This window comes from Peromyscus eremicus, chromosome 1 (genome assembly GCF_949786415.1).
Source record: "Peromyscus eremicus chromosome 1, PerEre_H2_v1, whole genome shotgun sequence".
Lineage (NCBI taxonomy): Eukaryota > Metazoa > Chordata > Mammalia > Rodentia > Cricetidae > Peromyscus > Peromyscus eremicus.
The window spans coordinates 122,592,079-122,616,072 of NC_081416.1; the positions used below are offsets into that span (position 1 = coordinate 122,592,079).

The 23,994-nt window shown below is 40.5% G+C and overlaps 1 protein-coding gene across 1 annotated transcript in view; it reads right to left on the bottom strand.

Moving 5' to 3' along the window:
* Akap13 (A-kinase anchoring protein 13) overlaps window positions 1-23,994 on the bottom strand; it is a 219,744-nt gene that overhangs the window by 130,098 nt on the left and 65,652 nt on the right. The window contains exons 5-7 of the mRNA XM_059272911.1: window positions 20,086-20,278; window positions 12,788-15,884; window positions 9,280-9,407 (exon numbers count right to left, since the gene is read on the bottom strand). Coding sequence (XP_059128894.1) covers window positions 9,280-9,407; window positions 12,788-15,884; window positions 20,086-20,278 — 3,418 coding nt within the window. The remainder of the gene's footprint in view (window positions 1-9,279; window positions 9,408-12,787; window positions 15,885-20,085; window positions 20,279-23,994) is intronic.

Sequence of the window (23,994 nt, forward strand, 5' to 3'; positions counted from 1 at the left end):
TTAGCTGGGCAAACAATGCTTTGTGCTCTGAGGTTTCTAGGGTACAAATTCATTCACACCTTGTCGATTTTAAGGGTATAACCCTATGATCACTAAAATTCCTTACATCCAGATGCTATGAGAACAATTATTTCTTGAGAATTTCAGAGTCCTATAGTTACAGAATCTGGAATACAGAGCTCTTTAAATACTTACATTTTTATTTAGTTCCATGCTCTATTTAAGAAAAAAGAATATCAAAGGAAGGATGTCTCCAATTACAGTAAATATTTCTACTAGTCTCTGTAGGCAATAAAATGATTATTACTTTCTACTGTTCATCCCCTAATCCCCATTTCTTTGATTGAGTATAAGCTCTTCAGGTATAGGGCCACCACACTCAAGTTACCTTAGATTCTACATAAGAGAAATATATGCATTCATGCATATTTACAAATGTACACAGGTTAAGCATACATCTAACACAAATTTCTGGAAGCTCAAAGTCTTATTTATACATTCAAATATTTTCCAAGGTATCCACTATGAAACTACACTTTTTCTAATTATTCCTATTACAATTAGGTTAAACAGTTTCAGAAATTTCTTTCAGCTACTGTCAATAGTAACATCTAGGGCTGGAGAGATGGCTCAGAGGTTAAGAGCACTGGCTGCTCTTCCAGAGGTCCTGAGTTCATTTCCCAGCAACCACATGGTGGCTCACAACCATCTACAATGAGACCTGGTTCCCTCTTCTGGCCTGTAGGCATACATGCAGGTAGAACACTGTATACATAATAAATAAATAAATCTTTTTTTTTTTTTAAAGTAACATCTAAAGCAAAACTTTTCCCAAGATTACACGTCACTACAGAACAAGTCTTTCAAAACTTCATTAGGTACCAATCCACACTACTTAGCCAGAACAGAATGCTACCTAAAGACAAGAAAACCAGCATAATATGTGTTTTGCCTAAATCTTGTTTTTGAGCTAGGTGTAAGCTTGAGGTATTTACATGTGCTTCTAAAAATATTCTCTACATAAAGTTTGTTAATGGTATTTCAACAACAGCTAATTTGGTTTTCTTTTATTTAAAATATGTAACTATTTATTCACACCCCCTATGTATGTACAGGTGCACCCACGTGGAAGTCAAAGGAGGACTTTGGGAGTCGAGTCTCTCCTTTCCCCACATGGGTTCCCAGGGATGGAACTCAGGTCTGCAGGTTTGGCTACAAATGCCCTTATTCACTGAACTATCTCGCCAGCTCCCATCAGCTAACATCTTTTGGAAGACTAGATGTGCATTGGTGTAAGCAGTATAAATTACGTTCTTACAACTGTTTCTATCTAAATGCAGTGACACAGCTTTAGGAGTTCTCAAAATGGAAGAAGGCCTGTATCAGTGTGTGAAATCAAAGGTAAGGAGAAGATAAGTTTTCACTGTATGAATGGAAGTACTAAAGCAGGAACGATAACATTCCCACATATACTACTGAACACTTCTATTGTTCATACTTCTCTAGTAAATGGTATTTTTCTTACTTTCCTACTCAAATTTCTTAAACCTGGGGTTCCTACAAGATTAGTTACTTGCAAACCAGCTTCTTTCTGGAGTTTATGTGATTCTAGGATTTTTGCAGGTCAACTATATCAGGCAGGCAGTCAAAGGGTCTTTTCAATGCCAGTATCACTTGCACTATGTGTATACTACCCAGGAAACACCATTACACCTCAGACAAACACATCTTTTTGGGATTCACCATTGCACTAATGGTATTTGACATGACATGTTACACATACTGTGACTATCTGCGTATGCTTTTTTTGCTTTGACTAGATTATATGAACACTAAAGGCAGAAGCAATAACTAACCTTTTAAAATGCTGATGTATCTGATATAACATGTTGACTAAAAAAGAGTGCCTGTCTTACTAAAAAATAAATAGAATCAACCCACAGGCAGCCTCAGAGACTAAATTGATTTGAAATCAATACCCCTAAAACAATTCCACCCACACAGAAACATTTAACCTTTCAATGGTCAACAAGGAAGCCACCATTAGGCATCTTCTTCAAATATATTATATCAAATATGAGAAGTCTATAACTGCCCAAATTGTAGGTTGTTATATGTACTCTGAGGAACGGCATATATTTCTCTGCATATTAAATAATATTATTTTTCAATTTTTCTACTAGAGAAGCCTTCTCATCTAAGAAGCAAAACAAAGCAGTTCTAAATTATGTTACATCAAGTTTAATAGGAACTTATGATAGGAAGCAGTTTTCCTAAGATCGCCTCATGATCACTCTTCCAAGTTCCCAGCAAAAACAATGTTTATACCCAAACCTGTATTTCTAGCACATATCACATAAAATTAACATCAGTCTTTAAAAGTGAATGTTCTTAGAGGGAAGAATTTAGTGTTGAAAGGTTGGTTTTTAATAAATAACCCTAGAACTCTATTTCAGCACTCAAACTTGGTCTTCTTTGTTGGCTTAGTAATTCTCTGTTTCTGCCACAGCGTGAGCCTGATCATGGAGAGGGGCTGTTTTCATGTCAGCACACTCGAAGCCAAACACAGAACTCAGGGGACAGAAATTGAACCAAGCACTGGACAAATTACTGGGCACCTTCAGAATAAGCCTGAAGTGACACAAAAACCCAACAACCATTCAAAAATCACTACCACAGCCTGGCAAAATTTGGTAGTTTCTTTCCAAGAGGTTTTTTTAACATCCACTATCCACAGTCTTAACAGTAGGTGTGATGCTTGGGTTAACTGAAAACGAGGCAATAAATCATCTACAGCTTATAACCGATGTTACATGCTAGAAGTATGCTGACCCAAGTCAGTGCAAATAACTGAGTAGGCATCAAAACCCCAAATGTACACGAGGAAACCAAGCCTCTCCATACATAAGCAGAGTCACTCAGCTAAACAGAACTGGGACTAAACCCTTAGTTTACTGGGCCCCATTCACTTTTCTTTAAGATTAACTACTAGTCTTCCTTGTCAACTTAACGAAGGAAGGATGAACAAAGGGAAATTGAGGTTGAGTGACATGGACAAAGAGTGGTAAGATTTATATCTTCTTCTTTTGTCTCAAGAGGAGGCAATGTGAGGATGAACATAAACTCCTTGAAAACACCTGGACCTCTGAGTTCCAGGTCAGACCCACTTGTATACCAAGTTCTAGGCCAGCCATGGGTACAGAGTGAATCCCTGTTTCAAAATCTAAACAAAACATTGGACTGTCACATAACTAAAGACCCCAAAGCAAAAAACTTGGAAAACATTTAAGGAAAAAGTGACCAGTTAAATATTTGGTTGTTAACCAAAGTCTGATCTTTATAAATCCATCATGACTGTCCTTTGCTTCAATGCACAAGACATACCCCAACACTTGTGAACTTATCCCAATTTTGTTGGAAGCATATGCTGATCAAAAATTAAGAGCTAGAATAAATATTAGAGATTATCAGAGACCAGTATACATGAGAAAATGAAGACTGGGAAATTAAATCAGTCGAGGTCATATACATATTTGAAAATGTATAGCCAGATCATTAAGTCCTATCTTTATACATGTTATTTCTGGATAATTCTACACAAAAGCAAGAGTTTTACCATTGTGGTTTTCCAGTATGAGATCTTCTAGTGGCCTGTCTTTTCCACAACTATACTGAAAATCTACAGAAACAGTGATTGAAAATTTTTCCTGGAAATTCTCCAGTTTAGGACTTAGAGAAAGTTGCCCCAAAACTCAGGGGTAAGCTTCCCTGCGGCTGATGCTGGCTATAATATTGTACCCAAAAGGAATAATTAAGGGGGAGGGAATTGGGTTTTCTTAAATGTCAAATGTGTGTAGGGAAAATTTATTGGCAACTCAGAAAAAAGCCAATTTGCTTTTTTCTGGGGGACAAAAAGACCACAAACATATATGTAAATATGATGGCAGACATATTCTTTAAAGGTCCTTTTTAAAAACTGAAAACTTAGTAGAGTGGTATGGTGGAAAGACATCTTGAAAGTGTTATTAGCTTTCTAGTTAAGTCATCAAGTAGTTCAGCAACTACACTACGTTCCTCTCGCAACTAGGCATGAAGGCTGTGAAGAGCCAACAAGAAGCAGAGATGTTTTTGATTCAACTCCTGGATATGTGGAAACAAAAGCTTACCCCTCAAGATGAGAAAGAAAACACTGTGTTCCCATTAAAAATGATAAAAGAACAGGGAACTCTAGAGGATGTTAACAGGAGGCAATCCAAGACCAAGACTGCAGTGATCATAGTTTGAAAACTAAAGCTGATACTGTAAAAAATAACTAAGAATAGAAATTCAGTTAATCTTATGTCTAGGTGAGTAACTACAAAAAAGGAGTTCTGACTGAAAATGCTTTCTTGATTTGGGAAACATGTTCAACAAAAGTATACTTTCCCAGTAACCTAATCCTCAACATATGGGATTTTATAGTTGTCCTTGGATGTATTTGCTCTCGAGTGTCTGGCTGCTAGGCCCATGGGCATCCTGACAAGATACACTGGCTTTCTGGATTAACTGTTCCACATGGTTAATAAGCTTATGCAATGAGCATTTGGGAAAGGAATTATTTCAGAGAGCCCTCAATGAACAGATACTGCAGTCAAGCAAGCTCTTTCTGAATGAACTGGGCCATATCTTACAAATAAAAGACGACTGTTATATAAGGAGATTTTAGATTTCAGCAAAGGGAGAGGGAAGAGGAATCTGAAATGCTTCCGTCACTCCAGTGGCTCATACTCTCAAGGTAAATGGTCCCCAAGCTTCGTTTCTCCAAGTACAAACACAGTATCATCTCTCCTAATTCCCATTTGGCATGCAGCACAATACCTTTTCATGCCATTCTTTATGGAGGGAAAAAAATTCAAGTCTAGAAAAATATTAGGATAAATACTACCTTGATGTTACTTAGATGCAGCTAAATAAATTAAATAAGAATATAAGATATTAAAAAACCAAATAAATCAACTTTGATCCTAAACAGAAAAATTTCTCCTTTTGTAACAGAAAGCATGAAGAGTTAATGTAATAGGTTAGACTCGAAGTATGTAAAAAAGAACCATTTAGGGACACTTGTCTTAAAGAGGAAAACTCACCCTAAACCAAGTAAATATCCTTAGGGCGACTCTTTAGGAAAGAACAACAGTATAACAGAAACATTCAACAGTACAAGCTTGGGTTACAACCCAGATGACAGTTTAACTAATGGTGAAACAAGGTATTTAATTACCCCGAATCATTTCTATAAAGTGAAGATGTTCCATAATCTGTATGGTCTTTTCAAATTTTCAAGGTCTCAGAAATAAACCAATTTTCACAACTCTCAACTTAAATTATTGTATGATGCTATTCCCAAAGCTTTTATTATGTAAGTTGAGTAGGTAGAAACAGAGCCTGAATCCTTGTCTACTCCTTATTTCAATGATAGGACATCAGACTCTGAAGTTATTAAGCAATAAGAGTAATGTTCATCTAGGGCTGTACTTGTATGCCAGACATTTCTGAGCATCCCTCTCCACCCCCAAGGGTGAAAAGGCCCCAGAAGACAATCTAGAGACCCCTGAAATTAGACAAATACGTAAGAGGAATCAATGTTTAGTACTGAGTTCTAACTGCTAGTAAGACTTTGGCAATACTTAACAAATCACAATTATAAGTGCTATATATGAGGGAACCTTATAAGTATATTCACAACTTTGCCTCCTGGATTGTAAACAATTGTCAACCTAGAGATTTGCAGAACTTTGTGGCATTTAATATTCAAGTTTTTCCTGAGACTATCATGGAACATCAAATTTAATATTGCCTAATTCCTGTATGTACCATGATTTTAAAGCACTTATTCTCTAAAGTTGGACTTCTAGCACATGCTAAGTAGTCTTAAGGAGTAAGAAATATGAACAGCTTGGTTGGCACACCAAGCATCAGTTCACCTGGACTAAGAAAACAGGAAATCAACCACAGGTTTCTCTTCAAATGGATTCTGTATTTATACTTATTAGTAAACTGCCACAAATTCCCTATCATTCTAGTCTTGCAGGTCATCAGACAAACGCATTTGTTCTGTTTTCTACTTGGAATAGAATGAGTCAATGAAGCAATAATTCAATGAAGCAATGACTGGCCTATTCCCAAGGTCAAAACAAAGCCTGGGCATGTGTCAGAAAGTTTGGATTAAATAACATTAAACAAATGCCACTCCACCCCCAACTACAATCACAAACTCAGTCAACCTTTTCCTAAATAGAGACACTAGAACGTTAAGGCTAAGATGATGAACAGAGATGAGAAAATTGAATTAAACAGAGGCTAAGCCAAACATCTAGCTCAGACAGAACTGAGCTCTCTTACCCAATTTACAGTGTAGTAATTAGAGGTTATACAAGAGAACAATTTTTTTGTTGTTGTTGTTTTAAAACTAAGTCTTGATATACAGAGCCCAGGCTGGCCTTGAATTCATGGCAATTCCCCTGCCTCAGTTTCCCAAGTACCAGGATTACATGGGTATAGTCCCATGCCCAACTTAACATTTTTTTAAAAGGAAAATCGAGAAGACAGAAGGGAATGGAAAAACAAATCCACTTGCTTGCTTGCTCAACTTTCACTGGTACACAGTACTCTTTTTGCCAGAAGTTTACACACTACTTGCCAGTAGCCTACTACTGGTTTTATACAGTCCTTGAAAAACAGTCTAAGAGTAGATTTTCTATTTTTTAATGCCTGGAAAAATTTAAAGCAAAAATATTTAATGCTGTGAACATCATATGGAATTCAAAATTCAGTGTCTAAAACAAGGGTTCACTAAAGCACAGAAACATTCCACCTACTGTTGCTTTCCAACTGTGAGAGCAAAGACAACAAGCTAAGGCAAAGACTATATGTATGTCCTACAGAGACTAAAACTTTCCTACAGACCTCTGTTCTCTTCTGACACAGTGAAAATATAGTTAATGGATAAAAAGAGAAGAGTTAAATTGGAAAAGAAGGTAAGACACAGAAAATGTTGACGTCTGTGTCCATGGGTTTTCCTTTCAGTTCACAGCAGAGAGAGCAAGTCTGGGCACGACACTAAGGGGAGAGGGGAGCGGTGGTCAGATTTCCATCATTTTAATAATGCTGCTAACACAAAAACTTCCTTTACACCTGAAAAATTTTCACGAACTGAAAATTGTATTGGTATATGTTTTCTGCACCAGGTAGGAATGGACACAAAATACAAGGTAAGAGGTTCCCTCCATCCTAAATTAAAGACTAGCCCCAGATTCCACCTGCTTCTGATGCTAGTCACATGATTCTTCTAGGCTCTACTCCTTTTCAGGAAAATGAGGTATGCTGAGCAACCAGAAGTGTATTCTTTCTTTCAACTCCTAAAACTACAGAAAGAAACAAGAGAACTGGGATAGAACAACTCAAACCAAACTAGAGGCACTAAGTTCAAGGACTTGAGTTTGCTCCTTCCCCTTCTGAGGGGCTTCTGGAACAAAGATACATGCACCCACAAATCTTATATTCTCGTTTCTTCCCTGGGGGGCAAAAGCAACATTTATCTGAAAAATGCTTGCTATACAAGTAAACACCCAGGCATGAACATTATCTGCAACAAGGGGTGGGTTGGAATGGCCAGCACCTTCTTACGACTGTACTCCAATAAAATGAGGCTTTGTTATCATCTCATAACATCAAGCACTTTGGGATGGTACAGTTCTGTTTACATACTGTGGTAATTTTAATGAAAATGCCACTCTGGCCTTTGAAAGGCAAAAATAATACTCTGTCAGGTCTAGCCAAGCACACTGGCTTTCTAAGGGCAGTGTACATGAGCACATTAACTTGTTGGTCAGAGTTCTAAAAGCCCGTCTTTGGCTAGCACAAAATTCAAAGTACAGAATACAAGGTCTTCTCAGCAAGTTTCCTTGATCTGCAAGTTATTAACTTTAATCAGAAGAAAATGTTTTTAAAAACCCACTGAAGGAGCTGAAGAGATGCTCGGTGGTTAGGAGCATATGCTGCTCTTCCAGAGGAACCAAGTCCCATTTACAGCACCCAGACCACTCTAGCTCCAAGGGATCCTACACACTCTTCTGGCCTCCAGAGGTACCTGCACTCATGCTCACATACCCCTCTCCCAATAATTAAAATAATCATTTTTTAAAATTCTGAATATTAAATTTGGAATGACTATATGGCCCAACAATTTCACTGGTAGGTACACAAAAACATGTCTACATAATGTGTGTGTCCACAGAAGCCGTATGATTTCTAACAGCCCAAACATAAAGCATTCCAAAATACATACCTTATTTACAATGGTACATCTTTACAATGAAATACTACCTGGTAATAATCAATGATGCAACACAAATAAAACTTCAAAATACTATGCTAAGTCACTGGAGCCAGCACATGAGCACATGCTCTATAATTCCATTTATATGAAGTTCATGAAAGTCAAATGTATAGAAAGAGAAATTAGATTCCTGACTACCAGCAGGTCAGTGGAAGGGAGAAAGGCAGGGCAGGCTGCCAGTGAGCATGAGGTTTTTGAGATGATGATGTCACAAGAACATAAACAGACAGGCTGGATAGAAGGCCCAGTGGTTAAAAGCACTGACTGCCCTTCTGAAGCCCTCTTCTGGGGTCTCTGGGCACTGCACACACATGGTACACAGACGTACTTGCGAGCAAAACAAACGTACACGTGAATAAATCTCGAAAAATAAAATATGGGCAGTGGTGGGTATACAATTCTACAAATATAAAGAGGTACCAAGCATATTTTCTTTGAATGGTGGATTTACTAATGTATGAATCCTCATGAAGCTGCTAAGGACATATTTACTCAACTTTTTTCTTGGCTAACACTGACATTCTTCATATCTTAGACACTTTATGGTGCCCTTCACCATGAAGACACAAAGAGCAAGCCATGTTTGATGAGGCGCACGGATGCCCTTTGGTGTACATTCTTGCTGTGTCACTGTAAATGTACCGACAGTTTCAAAGCCTTGTGCTCACAGGAAAAATGTTTTCACTGTCATCTCCAAAGGACTCGTGTAGGAGAGATAATTCCAGAGCTTTGATGGCACCAACACAAGTTTAAGAAAAATATACCCTTCAGTTCAAAAGCAGACAAGAAAGGAAGGATAAGAACCACAGATATATGCCATCCTATTGCAAAAACTGAGGCTAGAGATCACAAAAGCAGAGCAAGCTGAAACACTCTGTCCACACAGGCCTGCAGATGCCACTTACCGCCTGGGTCCCAGGGCCTTGCTTCGTCTTGGGTGTGGTAGTTCCATTTCCTACAGCCTCCTCCTCAGAAGGAGCTCTGGTTTTACTCAGAAAATCCACTTCATCTTCAGCTTTAGTGTCTGGCATTTCTGAAGAGAATATGGGTTATTCAGAGAGAGTGCACTTGATTTAAAAAAAAAAAAAAAAAAGGTTCCTGTGTGCTTTAGTATTTACACAACAAACTCCAGGTTTCATCTGTTTTGTTTGGTTTTCCATTAAATGGCAGGAGCTGGTGCCATTTATGACCCCACACTGAGCTACTACTTATCACATGGTTCTGTGACCGGTTCCCAGTTTTTAAATGAATTTAGAGCTAAAGGAGTTTCAACTCGATGTCTACTAAGTGTCCATTTCATTAATGACTTTTCATGAAAAGCTATGAAAACTCATGTGTCAGTAAACTCATAAACTAAAAGGGTACAGACTAATATCTGAAATAAGGCAGTACATTTTAGACACCATTATAGCAAAATATATTTGTACAGATAAAATGGAAAGCCACTGAAAATGAGAATGAGCTTCTGGGACGAGAATCACTTAAAAAAATATATATTACAGACCCTGGTCTATACTGTCAATTTAATCAGTAAGACTGGATAATTTCAGTAAATTATTTTTTTAAACTACTATTTCTTCCAAAAGCAAAATATAGTAAAGAATTAGACACTCTTTTCCTTCTGAAAAAAAGCTTTTTTAATTTTTCTGTTGTTGTTTCAGTATTAAATAGTCTGTCTCTATACTGACCATGCTCTCAACAGACCCAACAGTAATAGTTTCTCTTACTGGGCCACCACATGGTCAAGCAAAAGCAGGAAGTGATGATAATGATGTTTAAGGCAAATTTAGACTTCTGACATTTCTTTAAAGAGGAAATACTGATTGAATAGTCAAAATTTACCTTCATTTTCCAAATATAAATGGAAATTCTGCCTCATTTCCATGTGGTTGTTAATAATCTCCCAATGCTACTACTCTGGCAATAAAAGCAATCCCCATCTAAAAGACTGAGGTTGCTCTCATCAAAGAATAAATCACATTAAGATACATTCACAATAACAGCATGCGTGACCCTCTAGAAGATTTTTGATTAGGAAAGTCACATCTCTAGCAAAAGAACATACATAATTCTTTCTACTGTCTTTTCTTTTATAACTATACAATCTTACTAGCAATTTAAAATAGGTGGCCAAGTTTGCTTGTCCAGAGAACTAAAATCTGTTAGCTTTCATACAATCAAGTTTCATTAAGAAAAAAAAATTGAAGTAAACCCCTTTACAAAAAACCCTCGAAGAAAACCTTTTCTAAGAGAGAGAGAGAGAGAGAGAGAGAGAGAGAGAGAGAGAGAGAGAGAGAGAGAGAGAGAGAGAAACTGTGTGTGTGAAGGGGAATATGGTTTTTATTTTACCGAGGAATGTGATTTTTAGCATAACCTCACCTTTCCTATATGCAATCAATGGGAAATATGGACCAGTGACAACCGTAAACGGATCACTGAAGACTGTTTGGTCAAGCACCATCAACCTTCTAGACTCGGCGATCAATCAATGCTTTCGGTGAGGCCAGGGTCACATTCCCTTCTTTTACAGGCTCCTTCCCAATCAACAACTAAACTTGACCCATAAAACAATCCATGAATAAACCCAACCTTCACAAAAAATACCCTTGGCTATGAGATCACACTCAGGTGCTTTTTTTTCTAAGGCAACGTAACCAGGGACTTTCCTCAACCCTGGCTATTTCGTGAAGACAGCACCAATTTCTTCACCACTGGCTACTTTTATTTGAAGTTAGAGGCTGAGCACCAACCCTACTGAGTCCTTTTGGTAACAAAACAAGTAACCCATTACACAAGATACCCAACCCCGAACTCACTAACTTTCAAAGCTTAAAGAAGCTTCAGAACTTCACACCATTTCTTAGTATCTTTATTACAGTTGTATATACTTAAAAACAAAAGTCTAAGATTCTGCTGGGTTTTTTTTTCCTTTTCCTTTTTTTTAACCTTTTCTGATCCAGTGATACAGACACAAACTTCATAGTTCACAGTTGCTAGGGTCAAATTGTGATCACAGAACAAGAAGGAGAACTAATCCCACTCAGGGTGGCCAAGGACAGAACACCCAAAGAAAGGAAAACAGTCAGGCATCAACTTACAGCCACTCCCAGGCTTCTGAAATGACAACCTGCCAAGGCCCCCAAAATAGATGTGTCCTGGTGCCTTGTCTTAAGTATTAGAGACCTCATTTCAATGTTGAGATAGATGTCAACCTAAAACAGTACTAAATTAAAAAACCCGAAGTCCCACCTCAGCTTCCTTAAATCATTTAACCACTGCTGGAAGTTGGGCTTTAAAACGGCCAAAAAGCCCTTCATCAGGGCATAGGCATCGTGTTTAAATCCCGTCTTCCCAAAGAATTTCTTTGTTTTTTGTTTGTTCATTTCTCTCCAACCCCCCCCCCCCCCCCGCAATTCTAACATGTATTATACTTAAAAGCATTGCCAACAGTTAAAAAAAAAAAAAACTATCAAAAAAGCATCAGAGAGGCATGGTACAGCTGGTAGCAGGTGGTGTATAAAAGTCTGCATCCAACTGACCTTCAGGGACTTCAGAAGACAAGATGGACAGCCATTCCGACTCCAGTTTCAGCTTCAGTCTCAAAAACCGTAAGCAGCTCTGCTGAGCGAGTTCATCCCACTGAGCACTGGTGGTTTCTCTCTGCTCTCTCTCGACATGGTTACCCACCGATGGAACAGGCCGCCTGTGTTGAGCAATCTGCCCAGTGCAGCTGCTTCACCAAGATAAGCAGACACAAGGTCTGCCCGTCTGACAGCAGCACAGCAGGCTGGGCCTGGGCGGAAATCCTGTATCCTACCCCTGTGCTGCGCAGGACCCTGCATTCCCAGACTCTGCCCGAAGGCGAGGCGGCAAACCTGGGAGTCTGTTCCCCGGGCAGGAAGAGGAGGGAGTACAAATCCCCGACTTCACCAGTGACCTAATATCACCATTTTAGATGTTCATTTAAAAGAGCACTTCTCGAAAACAGCTGTTCGGGAAGGCAGCCTGACTTTAAATTCCCTTACGTTACATACAGACAATGACTTGGGAGAGTTTCCAATTTGTAGACAAAGCACATTCATTTCAGCACTGTGTTCCGTGGTTCTAAAGAAAAAGAACTAAATTGTCTGATTGACACCATCTCAGATCCAGGTACTGTCTTCCGGATTTAGACACTGTCACGGCTCCAGTGTAAGCTAAAAAAAAAACCCCAAGCTTTGCGTCTATAATACAGGAAGTAAAATCTGTCCAACTCAAGATGACACGTGTTTCCTGACAGTACTGACTATTAACTTGGCAACTCACACTACTGAGCAAGCAAGACCTTAAAACAGTAACGACACCCACACTCTTACCGGTACATAACAGAAACATGCTTCTGAAGCTGTTAATTTTATAAACCGCTTAGCTTACCTGGTGCTGGCTCAGGCCTGTCGACAGGTGGAACCATTTTCTCTGATTCCTCTGTTTCAACAACACAGTTCCCAGTGGTTTCTGCACGAGTATTACCCACTGGCAGGGTCTCCCCAGGTAGGAAAGCACATGTACTCTCTGTGCAAACGTTCTGCAGCTGCTCAGTCTCTGGGATGGACAGTGATGGATTACTGAGTTTTCCTTTAGTCAACAGCGTGTTGGAGGCCCTGACTCGCTCGATGACAGCCTTCACTATCCGAGTGGCGGTCTCCTCTATGGGGTCTGCCCCCGTAGGCACAGGTGCAGCTTGGGTTCCAGGTAGAGAGGTGGCATTCCTTTCCTCTCCCTGGACTGAGGTCTGTGTGACACGCTTCATGTCAGCTGGGAGGACACTGTCATTGAGAGCTGAGGGTCCTGTATCTGTGGGGAGGTCCCTGGCAAGAGGCTGCGTTGTTTCTTCATCATTTGGGGCTTCTTTAGAGTTACTCATGGCACAGCTGAGGTCTGTTCCCTCCAGTTTTTCTCCCTTGCAATCAAGTGGCACTATCTCTGGGGTTATGACTTCCTGTGAGCCAGTGACACCTTTGTCCAGTAAAGCTTCTGGCAGACATGGAGTCATTTTCTTCTCTTGGTTAAACAACTCTGAAACTGGACTGTCTTTGACGGGGTGTGCTATATCCTCACTTCTGGGCTTAGCAGGAGCTGATAAAGCATTAGGCACTGGAACATTTTCCATTACATTTCTGCTTACCTCACAAGCATGGGCTTTCTCTTGGAACTGAGTATCCACACCAACATCCAGAGCAGAAGGCTGATTACAAGGAAGGGCCTCAGACCCATCTGGAAGCAGAGTTGGCAACAGAGATGAACTGCTCTGCTCTGTATCTGAGGCTTCCTGCTTTGAATCCGCAGCCAGACTTGCTGTTGGTGGCACCAGGCTCTTTCTAGCCCCACCTTCAGTCGGCGGGGAGACCTGTGGGGCCACTTCCTTGTTGTGCTTCGTTTCTGTTTTCAGACCGGCAGAGGGTGTGCCTGGTGAGGTACTGGGCTGCGCTGCTTTCTCCCCAGCACACACGGCTGGCACAGGGTTTTCACATGACCTTGCTATTGCTTGGCCAGGAGGTGGTGTTCGCTCGTTTTCCCTTGACATTTCTGAAGAACGCATGTCTTCTTTAACGGAGGAACACCTCACTGCTTTATCCTTGTCATCTTGCCCCAGAGCTGCTGAGCTCTCTGGAACCACCAGACTGCCACCTTCTTCAGGCAGAAGAGAGTCAGAGACCAAAGCAGCTTTATCCACACCTTGTAGTGAAGAGTCGCTCAGAACTTCGGGTGTCGATGTTGGCCCGGGGCCCTCGTGATCTCCACCAAAGCTTACGGGGCTGGTATTCCCCATGCTGGGCTGAAGCTCTACAGCAGAGGGTGTAGACAGGCCAGTGGCCTCGTCTCCTAGCTTACTAGGATCATCTGAATCTCCATCTGGGCCATCTCTACAAGCTATAGCTCTATGGAGCCGAGGAGTTGCTGTTCCCTTTTCTTTCTGGGAGGGGACAGGAGAAAGTGCGTCATCTTTGGTTACTGATTCACTCTCTGGACTGCTTGCCAGAGAGAAACTGCTGCCTGGTGGTGATACCCGCTCTGGCACTTGTTCTTTCTCGGTTTGGGGGACAACTGAAGGCAAACGTGAAACACCCTCCAGCATATTTGTTAAAGGTGGATCTTGTTTTAAATCTTCTCCCTGGCTCTCTGCATGTAGAACACAGGGAGGACAAACCCCCACAGATTCCTGGGTAGTTTCTACGGTGTCAGAAGCGACTGTGTCCGCTTGTGGGTCTTCTGGGCCGAGGGCGGTGCATGGATCCTGCGTGTTTGGCTGCACTACTGTGCTATCGGGCAGACTAACTTCACCACAGCAGTGTTTTACAACCAACTCACCACTAGAAGTCACTGTGTTCTGCTGACACGAAGACTCAGCACAAGACGTACCAGCCACAGTTGGAGAACAGGGCAGCGCCTGGCTGTTTTGGCTTGGAGCATGCCATGAATTAGATTCTGATTTCTGGTTTGGCATCCCATCTGGTTTTGGCCCAGAAAAGGTTAAAGCCAAGGGTGATGGTGTCTCACACAGGCCTGCTAGGGGAGTATCAGGTGCTGGTCCACCTGAAATCTTGTCTTTTGCAGCAGCTGGAAACACCAGAGAGCTCTGGACACTTAGAGCATCAGTTCTCTCCTCACAACTTCCCTCCTGAGTTTCCGTTCCAGTTTTCTCAATGAGGCTTTCTCCAGGACTCAAGGCAGGCAAAGACTCAGCAGCCATGTTGGCACCCAGGGCGCTGGCAGCCAAGACATGGTTTGTAATATTGGCTTTCTCCACAGGTTCGTCTAAAGCTTGAACACCGGACGCCTCGGCCGTGCTGACATCAGAATTCTCAAATCCTCCCTCTGTGCCTTCCCCTACTTGATGCTTACTCTTCTGGATGGTAGCACTTGGGTTCAGTGAGCTAGGTTCTAGTTCCCCTGCATTCTCTGGGGCACCAGCATCTGCTGAAGATCTGTCTAGGAGCTCCCTTCCAGAAGAATGCTGGCATCTCCCTGGCTCTGTGACCATGACTTCCTGAAGCACATTGCCCCGGCTGCTCGGGGGCTGCTGACCTGTGGTCACTCCAGAATATTTTGTTCCAGTTACTTCATTTCTGTTTCCACAGGATGGAAGGCCTTCTGTGGCCTTTAATCCACAGTCGGGTATGCTCTGAAGGCAGCTGTCTTGATGAGATGCAGAGCTGGAGCCCACGGCAGATGCTGGCTCCTCCTCTTCCCCTTTCCTCCCTACCACGTCTTTATTCTTAGGAGAACAGGCTACATTTCCCTCCTCAGCCGCACTTGACAAATCACAGGACCTTTCAGCCTTCCTCACAGGACTCCCTCGGCAGCACAGAGTGCTCTTGGTTTCTTCAGAAGAGAGCTGCTGGTGGTCAGGAGGCTCTGGTGCACCGGAAAGGAACTGGCCATCTGGCTCTGGTGCACTGGGCACACTGGGAGAACCTTGTGCTGTCACCATTAAAGGCATAAGATTGTCCATCTGTTTCAAGTTTGTTTTCTAGGAGGAAACCAGAGACACTTTTTAAAAAAACGACCATGAAAAGAAAGGGGAGGGGGAGCGAAAAAACAAAACCGGCCAGGGGAAAAAGACGCCACTGGCACCTGCAAGCAAAGCCTTGTTGGACAGAACTGTCTTTCCAAGCCTTTTCAGTTAACTCAGGAGGCAGCGACCTCTGACCACATCTGTGTGTCAAGTGGGATGTAAATTTATTTAGATTCTACTCAGTGACTGATTTCCATATTAAAAAATAGATTAAAAATTAGGCCTCAAAAGCCTTGTTTTTAAAATGCATCTTCAAATAACAGTCAATGAGGAGCCTTAGGCACAGAGTCTACTTCCATCTGCCTCAAATATTAATGTAAATCCAAAACCTAACCAGTTTTAGAACTCTTTTCAACCACAATATTCAGCCACATAACCATATCCTCAAAATATGTTCAACTCAACATACATGAACTAAGTAGGTTCAGAATTAGGGAGACTATGTATCAGTTTGATAAAAAGTGGTTTTTGTGGTATCCATACTAAATCTTAAGTAAAAGAGAACATATACTACCAACTACTGTCAAGGGTCCTGTGAGCTGCATGGTATTAAAAATCTTATCAAAAAATAGTTTTTGCCACCTTAAAATTATTGGGTAATGTAGTTTTGTTTGCTTATTTGTTCTCTGAGATAAGGCCCTCACTATGTGGGAGAAACTTGCTATGCAGACTGGCTGGCTACAAAATTGTTTAATCCTCCTGTTTCTGCCTCCTGACCACTGGGATTATAGGTTCACATTATCATGCATAGCTTATGAGTTTTTATATTATTATATAAATACAGCAAATATGAAAGAAATGGCTAAAACAATTACAGTTCATAGAAAGAATGCAACACTGTTATATAAACTATGAAGACTATCTAAGTAGACTTCTACTACTGTCTGTGTCTGTGTTTGTGTGTGTGTGTGAGAGAGAGAGAGAGAGAGAGAGAGAGAGAGAGAGAGAGAGGGAGAATGTTGAAAAGCTAAATAAAATTTACAGTTAATAGAAACTTATAAAGTAAGCAGAAAAGGGACTGGGGAGATTGGTCAGTGCTGAAGGGTGCATACTGCTCTTGCAGAGGGCCTGAGGTTTCTAGTCCCAGCACTAGACCTACCTACATTAAGCAGCTTGCAACCACTTCTAACTACAGCTCCAGGGAATTCAAAAGCCTCCTCTGGCCTCTAGTGCACCTGCACTTATTTGTACATACTCCCTGACATGTACCCCTGCCCCCTCCACAATTAAAAATAAATATAAAAATATCATGGATATGCAGACAAGGCTCAGGAAAACAGACACCAACCAGAGTCAAACCTTTAATGAGTTTATAATATCAAAATTCAGTGACTGTTACAGTACTATCTATTTGGTACATAATTATTTGAAAATATCTGTTCTCCATTTATTATTTGCCTATTGAAATAATTTTATATACACCCATTATTAATCTGTAAATATACTGAGTAGTATATCATCAGATTGTTCCTGCTCATTAAAGCTATTGTAAAGTTTGCAGGTAAGAGTAACAGGTGTTATCCTTGCTATGAGAGGAGTATGCCAAAACCCAGACTTTACCCTAAATGTGTCTATGCTATATTCCTTAAGAGTATTCAAAATCAGCCGGCTAACACTTCGCCTAAAAGTCAGGACAGCAAATCAACACCTTTGATGAAAGGTGAACATCGCAGACCAGAGAAACAAGTAGACAGTGCTGCCTAAAGAATAGTCAAAGTAATGTTGAAATGTGCAAGATGAGCTTTCTTAATTAGATGACTATCCGTTAAATGAGAGTTCAAAAGCGAAAAAAAATAATTTCGAAACAGTCTATTCAAAGGAAAATGGCAGGTTGGAAACAATTATCATTCAGAAAGGCAGAAGGCGGCTGGAGAGATGGCTCAGAACACTGGCTGCTCTTCCAAGAGACCTGGGTTCTACTCTCAGGACTCACATGATGGCTCACAACTCACTGAACTCCAGGTCCAGGGGATACAATGCCTTCTTCTGCCCTCTGAGAGCACTGCACGCACAGGATGCATAGACATACACACTTGTCTCAGAAATAATGCTTGCTCCCAAAGACGCCCCTGGCATCGAGCTGGCCCTAGATGACCTTAAATAAAATTATTACCAGGCTGTTTCCAAATCAAATCAGCTTTGAAATAAACTGGGTGGAAAAATTACCTAAACTTAGCTTCTCAGATGCTACAGTCCAGAGAGATGCAGCCATATGACGTCTATATTACCCACAATAAATGCTACCAAGGAGTCTGTAATGATTTTATGTCTGGCAACCATTTTATCTTCAATGTTTGAGTGGATTATAAAACCCTTAGTTTTCAGATGACCTTTTAAACTGTCAACTATTTATTTAAACATGGCAGCTCTATCATCATTCCCTGAACAGTGGTGAAAGGGTTTTCCTAAGGAGTCAGTTCCCTTCTTGGTCTTTAGCAACAATCTAGAAATTCTGGCCTCCTATCATTCTAAAACATTAAAAAGATGTCTTCTCATGACATTCTGTTCTACTCGCTACGCGTCTGCACATCTGTAGTGACTATGAGTATTGTTCGCTACTTCAGAAATTTGGGAGGAATTTCAAATTTAAAGATCCCAGCTGTATGGGCCAGCAAGACGGCTCAATGAGTAATGCACTTGTGTCATGCAAGCCTGAGAACCTAAGTTAATCCTCCAAACCCACAACCAAAGGAGAACCAACTCAAACACTGGTCTTCCGATCTCCATACACAAGCCCAGTATAAAGGGCGCGTGCGCGCGCGCACACACACACACTGAAAATAGATTTTTTTTCAAACAATATATTCTAAACAGTTTCCCCTCCCCCAGCATCCCAAATCTACACACTTTCATTCTCTCTTTCATTAGAAAACAAACAGGCACCTAAAACAAAACACATAAAATAAAATAGAAGAAAAAGAAACAAACCAGAATAGGACAAAACAAACAAAGAGAAAAAAAAAAAAAAGAGCCAAAATAAAAAGCACTGGAAACACAGAGGTGCAGGGACACAAACATTTGCACACCAAAATTAAGTTTGTTTTGTGCTGACTACCTACTGCTGGGCATGGGGCTTGTCCTTAAGTGGGATTGTATACCCAGTGAGACTATTTGAAAAAACTAATTTTTCCTTTATGAGCAGTTATTGACTGACGATAGCTTCTGGGTTAGGGATGGAAGGAAGGAGGGAGGGAGGGAGGGAGGGAGGGAGGGAGGGAGGGAAGGAAGGAAGGAAGGAAGGAAGGAAGGAAGGAAGGAAGGAAGGAAGGAAGGAAAATCCCAGTCCTCTGCTGTGGGATGTTCTGTATGGCAAATGTGTTGCTCTGATTGGTCAATAAATAAATCACTGATTGGCCAGTGGCCAGGCAGGAAGTATAGGCGGGACAAGGAGGAGAATAAAGCTGGGAAGTGGAAGGCTGAGTCAGAGAGACACTGTCAGCCGCCACGATGACAAACAGCATGTGAAGATGCTGGTAAGCCACGAGCCATGTGGCAAGGTATAGATTAATGGAAATGGATTAATTTAAGCTATAAGAACAGTTAGCAAGAAGCCTGCCACGGCCATACAGTTTGTAACCAATATAAGTCTCTGTGTTTACTTGGTTGGGTCTGAGCGGCTGTGGGACTGAAAAGTGAGAGAGATTTGTCCTGACTGTGGGCCAGGCAGGAAAACTCTAGCTACAGTCCTCTGCTAGTTCTGTATCGTAAGTGGCAACTGCCTCAGTTTGTTTTCTATAGCTGTTATAAACCCCATGACCAAATCTAACTTGGGAAGGGAAGGGTTTACTACATTTTACAACTCTCAGGTATAGTCCATCATTGCAGGATATAAAGGCAGAAACTCAAGCAGGAACCTGGAGGCAGGAGCTGATCGACTGTGGAGAATGCTGCTTACTGACTTGCTTCCCATAGCTTGCTCAGCTTTCTCATACAACCCTAGACTACCCACCCAGTGGCTAAGCCCTTGTAGCTGTTTCTCAATTGAGGTTTCTTCTTCCAAAATGACTCTAGCTTGGTTCAAGGTGACAAAATACTAACCAGCACACCAACACTGAAAACTAACAATGCTTTATCAATTTACACTCTAATTATATCAAGACTTGTTGGGGGAGGGGGATAGGCAGACAACTAACTAAAAATGAAAACGTTCCCTTACCATTAGCTGCTGTTGGATATTCATAAGTTTAAAAATATGTCCAGTACAACTGTCTCCATGGGATTCACGATGTGATTCAGATTCAGAAGTCAACGTATAGACGTCCAATTCTCGATGGTGCCTCACCGAACAGTCTCCGTAAGGGATTTCATAGGATAAACTGCTCCAGGAATCTGGTTCACCAGCATTTTCCCTGCAAGTAAGCAATCTCCAGTTAACACACAAATTCTACTACCAGGCACTGTGATTTCACATTCTAAGTATGATGTAATATTTCTGATCGATCTCTGAGCCTTCAGAGCAGAAAATGGGTCTATGTGGCCCCAATGATTCAAGCATATGACAAGTATCTCTATCCTCTTTTCCTCTTTGCAAGAGAGCAGGAATCGTTTAGGAAAATTTCCTAAGGATGTTCTTTTGATCACGACAGGGAAATCTGGAATCTTTAAATAGTTAATATCATGCTACTAATCAAGTACTAATCATGCTACTATAAGGACGATGGCTTCAACCTGATCTTCAATAGTAGCAAGACCTATTAAGACTGGATTATAAAGAGACTACACTATATGCTAACAAACTTCAGTTCCATTAGGAAGGGAAGAACCAGTCACCCCAACCCGTTAAGATACTCTTTTGAATCACTAGGTAGATGAGACACCTTCAAAATTCTTTTTTTTTGTTTTTTGTTTTTTTGTTTTTCGAGACAGGGTTTCTCTGTGTAGCTTTGCGCCTTTCCTGGAACTCACTTTGTAGACCAGGCTGGCCTCGAACTCATAGAGATCCGCCTGGCTCTGCCTCCCGAGTGCTGGGATTAAAGGCGTGCGCCACCACCGCCCGGCGACACCTTCAAAATTCTTGAATCAACTACATAGGGGAAAACTACAACGTTATATATACTGTTCTCTTCAACACACTTAGAAAACCCCATTTTAAATGAAGCTCTGCTTCTACAAAATTCAGCTGGTTATGTGGCTCAGTGGTAGAACACCTGGGTTTGATTGTTCTGTAAGATCCTGGGTTTGATCCCCAGCACCAAACAAACAAAACAAAAACAAAAACAAAACATAAAAATAAAACTCGACATTGCTAAATCATATTATGAATATATGTGGTATACAAATAAAGCTGATTGAGTACAGACATGAACAACTTCTGGCCTAAGACTAAAAACATGAAACTATCTTTCTGACAAATGTAGGAAACATCAGATGTAATAAGGAGGGAAGGTTTACTTGAAAACATTTTAAAACCAGTGAACACAAAAAGGAGTAACAAGTTCTCTCTCATCAATGTTTTGCTAGTGTATCCACTGGGTTTGTTCAAGGCAGGTGGGTTTCTTCTATAAAGGTCACACACAGCACTTGTAACTTTACCTCTGCTCATAAAGTCACCCATGTCTGTGTCTGCTTGCAATGCATCAGGTACACTGGTTTTATGCTGAAGGGATTTGTGAGTTTAAAACAAACAGGGATGCCGCATACAGTGCATCACACAATTTGATATTCTCACTGAATATATTTTGGCACACACTTCAAGTTAAGGAGCCTCTTCTGTTTTCAGCTGTACTTCTTGGCCACTCTAATCTGCAATGTGTCTTTTTTGTTAATCAGATACAATGTACACAATGCAGAGTTGAGATTTCTGGATTCAAATCCAAGCACTGACTTTCTCGACTATATAATGTCATAAAGTGTCTTAATTTCTCTGGATCTTAGCTCCATAATCTGTACACAGGGATATGACAGTTCAAACATTAGTTCAAGAAATGGATAAAGTGAACATGAAGGGCTTAACACAGGGAAGGTGCAAGCTTGTGTTGCCTGTTACTGCCCACTCCTGCTTTACTAAGGTCCACCCATACATTCTACCATTCTCAAAGCATAGACCTTCCTTATACGGAGTCAGCACATTTTTCATTTTAAAGTCACTTTCTTTGTTCAGTCTACTTCCCATGTGCAGCATAACTACTCAGCACTGTCTTGAGTAGAAGCCTTTCCTGTATCTACCATTAGTGATTAAGTTGTCCCTTAGCTGTAACTTCTGCCTAGTTACTACCTAAAGTCTACATTGGAAACTGTACCAAAGATTTTATTGTAACTAAACCAAGTCTGGCAGAACACAAAAGCATACCTACAAATACACTAGAGAGATTCTGTTTCTCTCAGTTGGTGAGTTTGGATGCCCTGGTTAAGACCTTTTTAAAAATGAGTGAAATGGAGACCTGTAGATGAAGGAACTAAAATAGTACAGAAAGGTCTACAGAGCTCTCTACCACTTCCTCTACCTCCCCTTTTTAGATCATGGTGAGAAAACTACCACTATGATGAAAGCAAAGTATTTTATTACTAACTTGCATTTATGCAGTATAGACATCATTTCATTACATTAGACAGTATTAAGTGTCTTAAATTGTCACATTTAAGCAGATCTTGAAACAGACTTCAAACTTTTAATCTTCCTGTCAAAGGTGATTTATACTGTTTTCAAACATTCTTGCGAGTCCCAAATTGTGTGTGGTTTCTAGCATGGCTCCAGAAAACCCTCCTCAGAGCTCAGCAAGACCATGTGGTCTAATGACTCATCTGTAACCTCACCTGAGGACAAAGTACATGTACCTTTTAAATATCTGTTCTACACAACCCCAGCACACATTACAGGTGCCTGGGTATTTATTGGTATTCTACCTCTGAGAAACAAAGTAGAAATATCTTCTATTTTCCTCAAGATGTTTAAAATGGTTTCAGACTGATTCTGGGGATGGACAGAAAACCCTAAGAAAAAATGACCCAATGCATTAAGTAGTCATAGTTTAAAAACCACAAGTAGAATAAGAAACCCGCAGGCCATAATAATCCACTGGGAGAAGATTACGTACCAGATGACTATTGGGTTGTTGATAAAAAAAAAATGATAATCAACTGTAATAGATCCAGTGTCTATTAACGCAGTTTACAACCCCCCTCCCCATTACTCTTGGATTACAATGCAGCACCAGGTTGGCCCAGAACTCATAATCCTCCCGCTCTGGCTCATGCAATGCTGAGATTATAGCCATGCGCCATTTTGATATGATGAATTTTGATAAACGCACTATTTCATGAGAGAATGCTCTTATTCGTAAAGTGAGACAAGAGTATGGTAATATCTGTGACTTAGTGTCAATGAGTTTGATAAAAATATTTCTATACATGTAGATATGCAAAGATAAAACGACTACAATGGAAAGTCAGCAAATGGAGAATTTAGATGAATAATAATACATAGAAGTTCATTGTATTATTGTTCCATCTTTCCTATAGGTTAAAAAATATCAACACAAAAAGTTAAACTACCAAGCAATTTAAAGCATGCAAAGGTGGTATTAATTCTTTTATTTTTCTGTGATTTTTATTTATTTAAGGAAGGGGAGAAATACTATTTCTAGGGAAAAAAATAGGTACTTCTAAGATGCGGTGATCTTGATAAATACTTCAAGTGTATTATTTAATCTTCATACCAGTACTTGCACACAGCTATTTAGGGTGAGGAAATTGAGGCTCAAGTATTCATTCATTTACTCAAGGTACAATCCATATACACTAGCACTGATTAACCTGTGGGGAAGATCAAACTTTACAGGAACAACTCAGGCTACAAGTTTATCTCTTTGAGCATACAATATGACATTAAAAATGGTAATAATTCCTTTATAAAGTTGTGGCAATTGCAAAGTTTAATAAATTATCTAAGAACATCTGGCATACAGCTGAAGTCAGTAATAATTAACACCCTCCCTACTCAGCGCATCGCCAATAAGTAAGGGAATAATACATCTGAATACAAGCCAGGCTGGCTTGCATATAATGGTGCTTTGGATAGAAATGACTGTTTTGTAGGAATGCCACAGAAGGAAGTTATAAAGGGTCA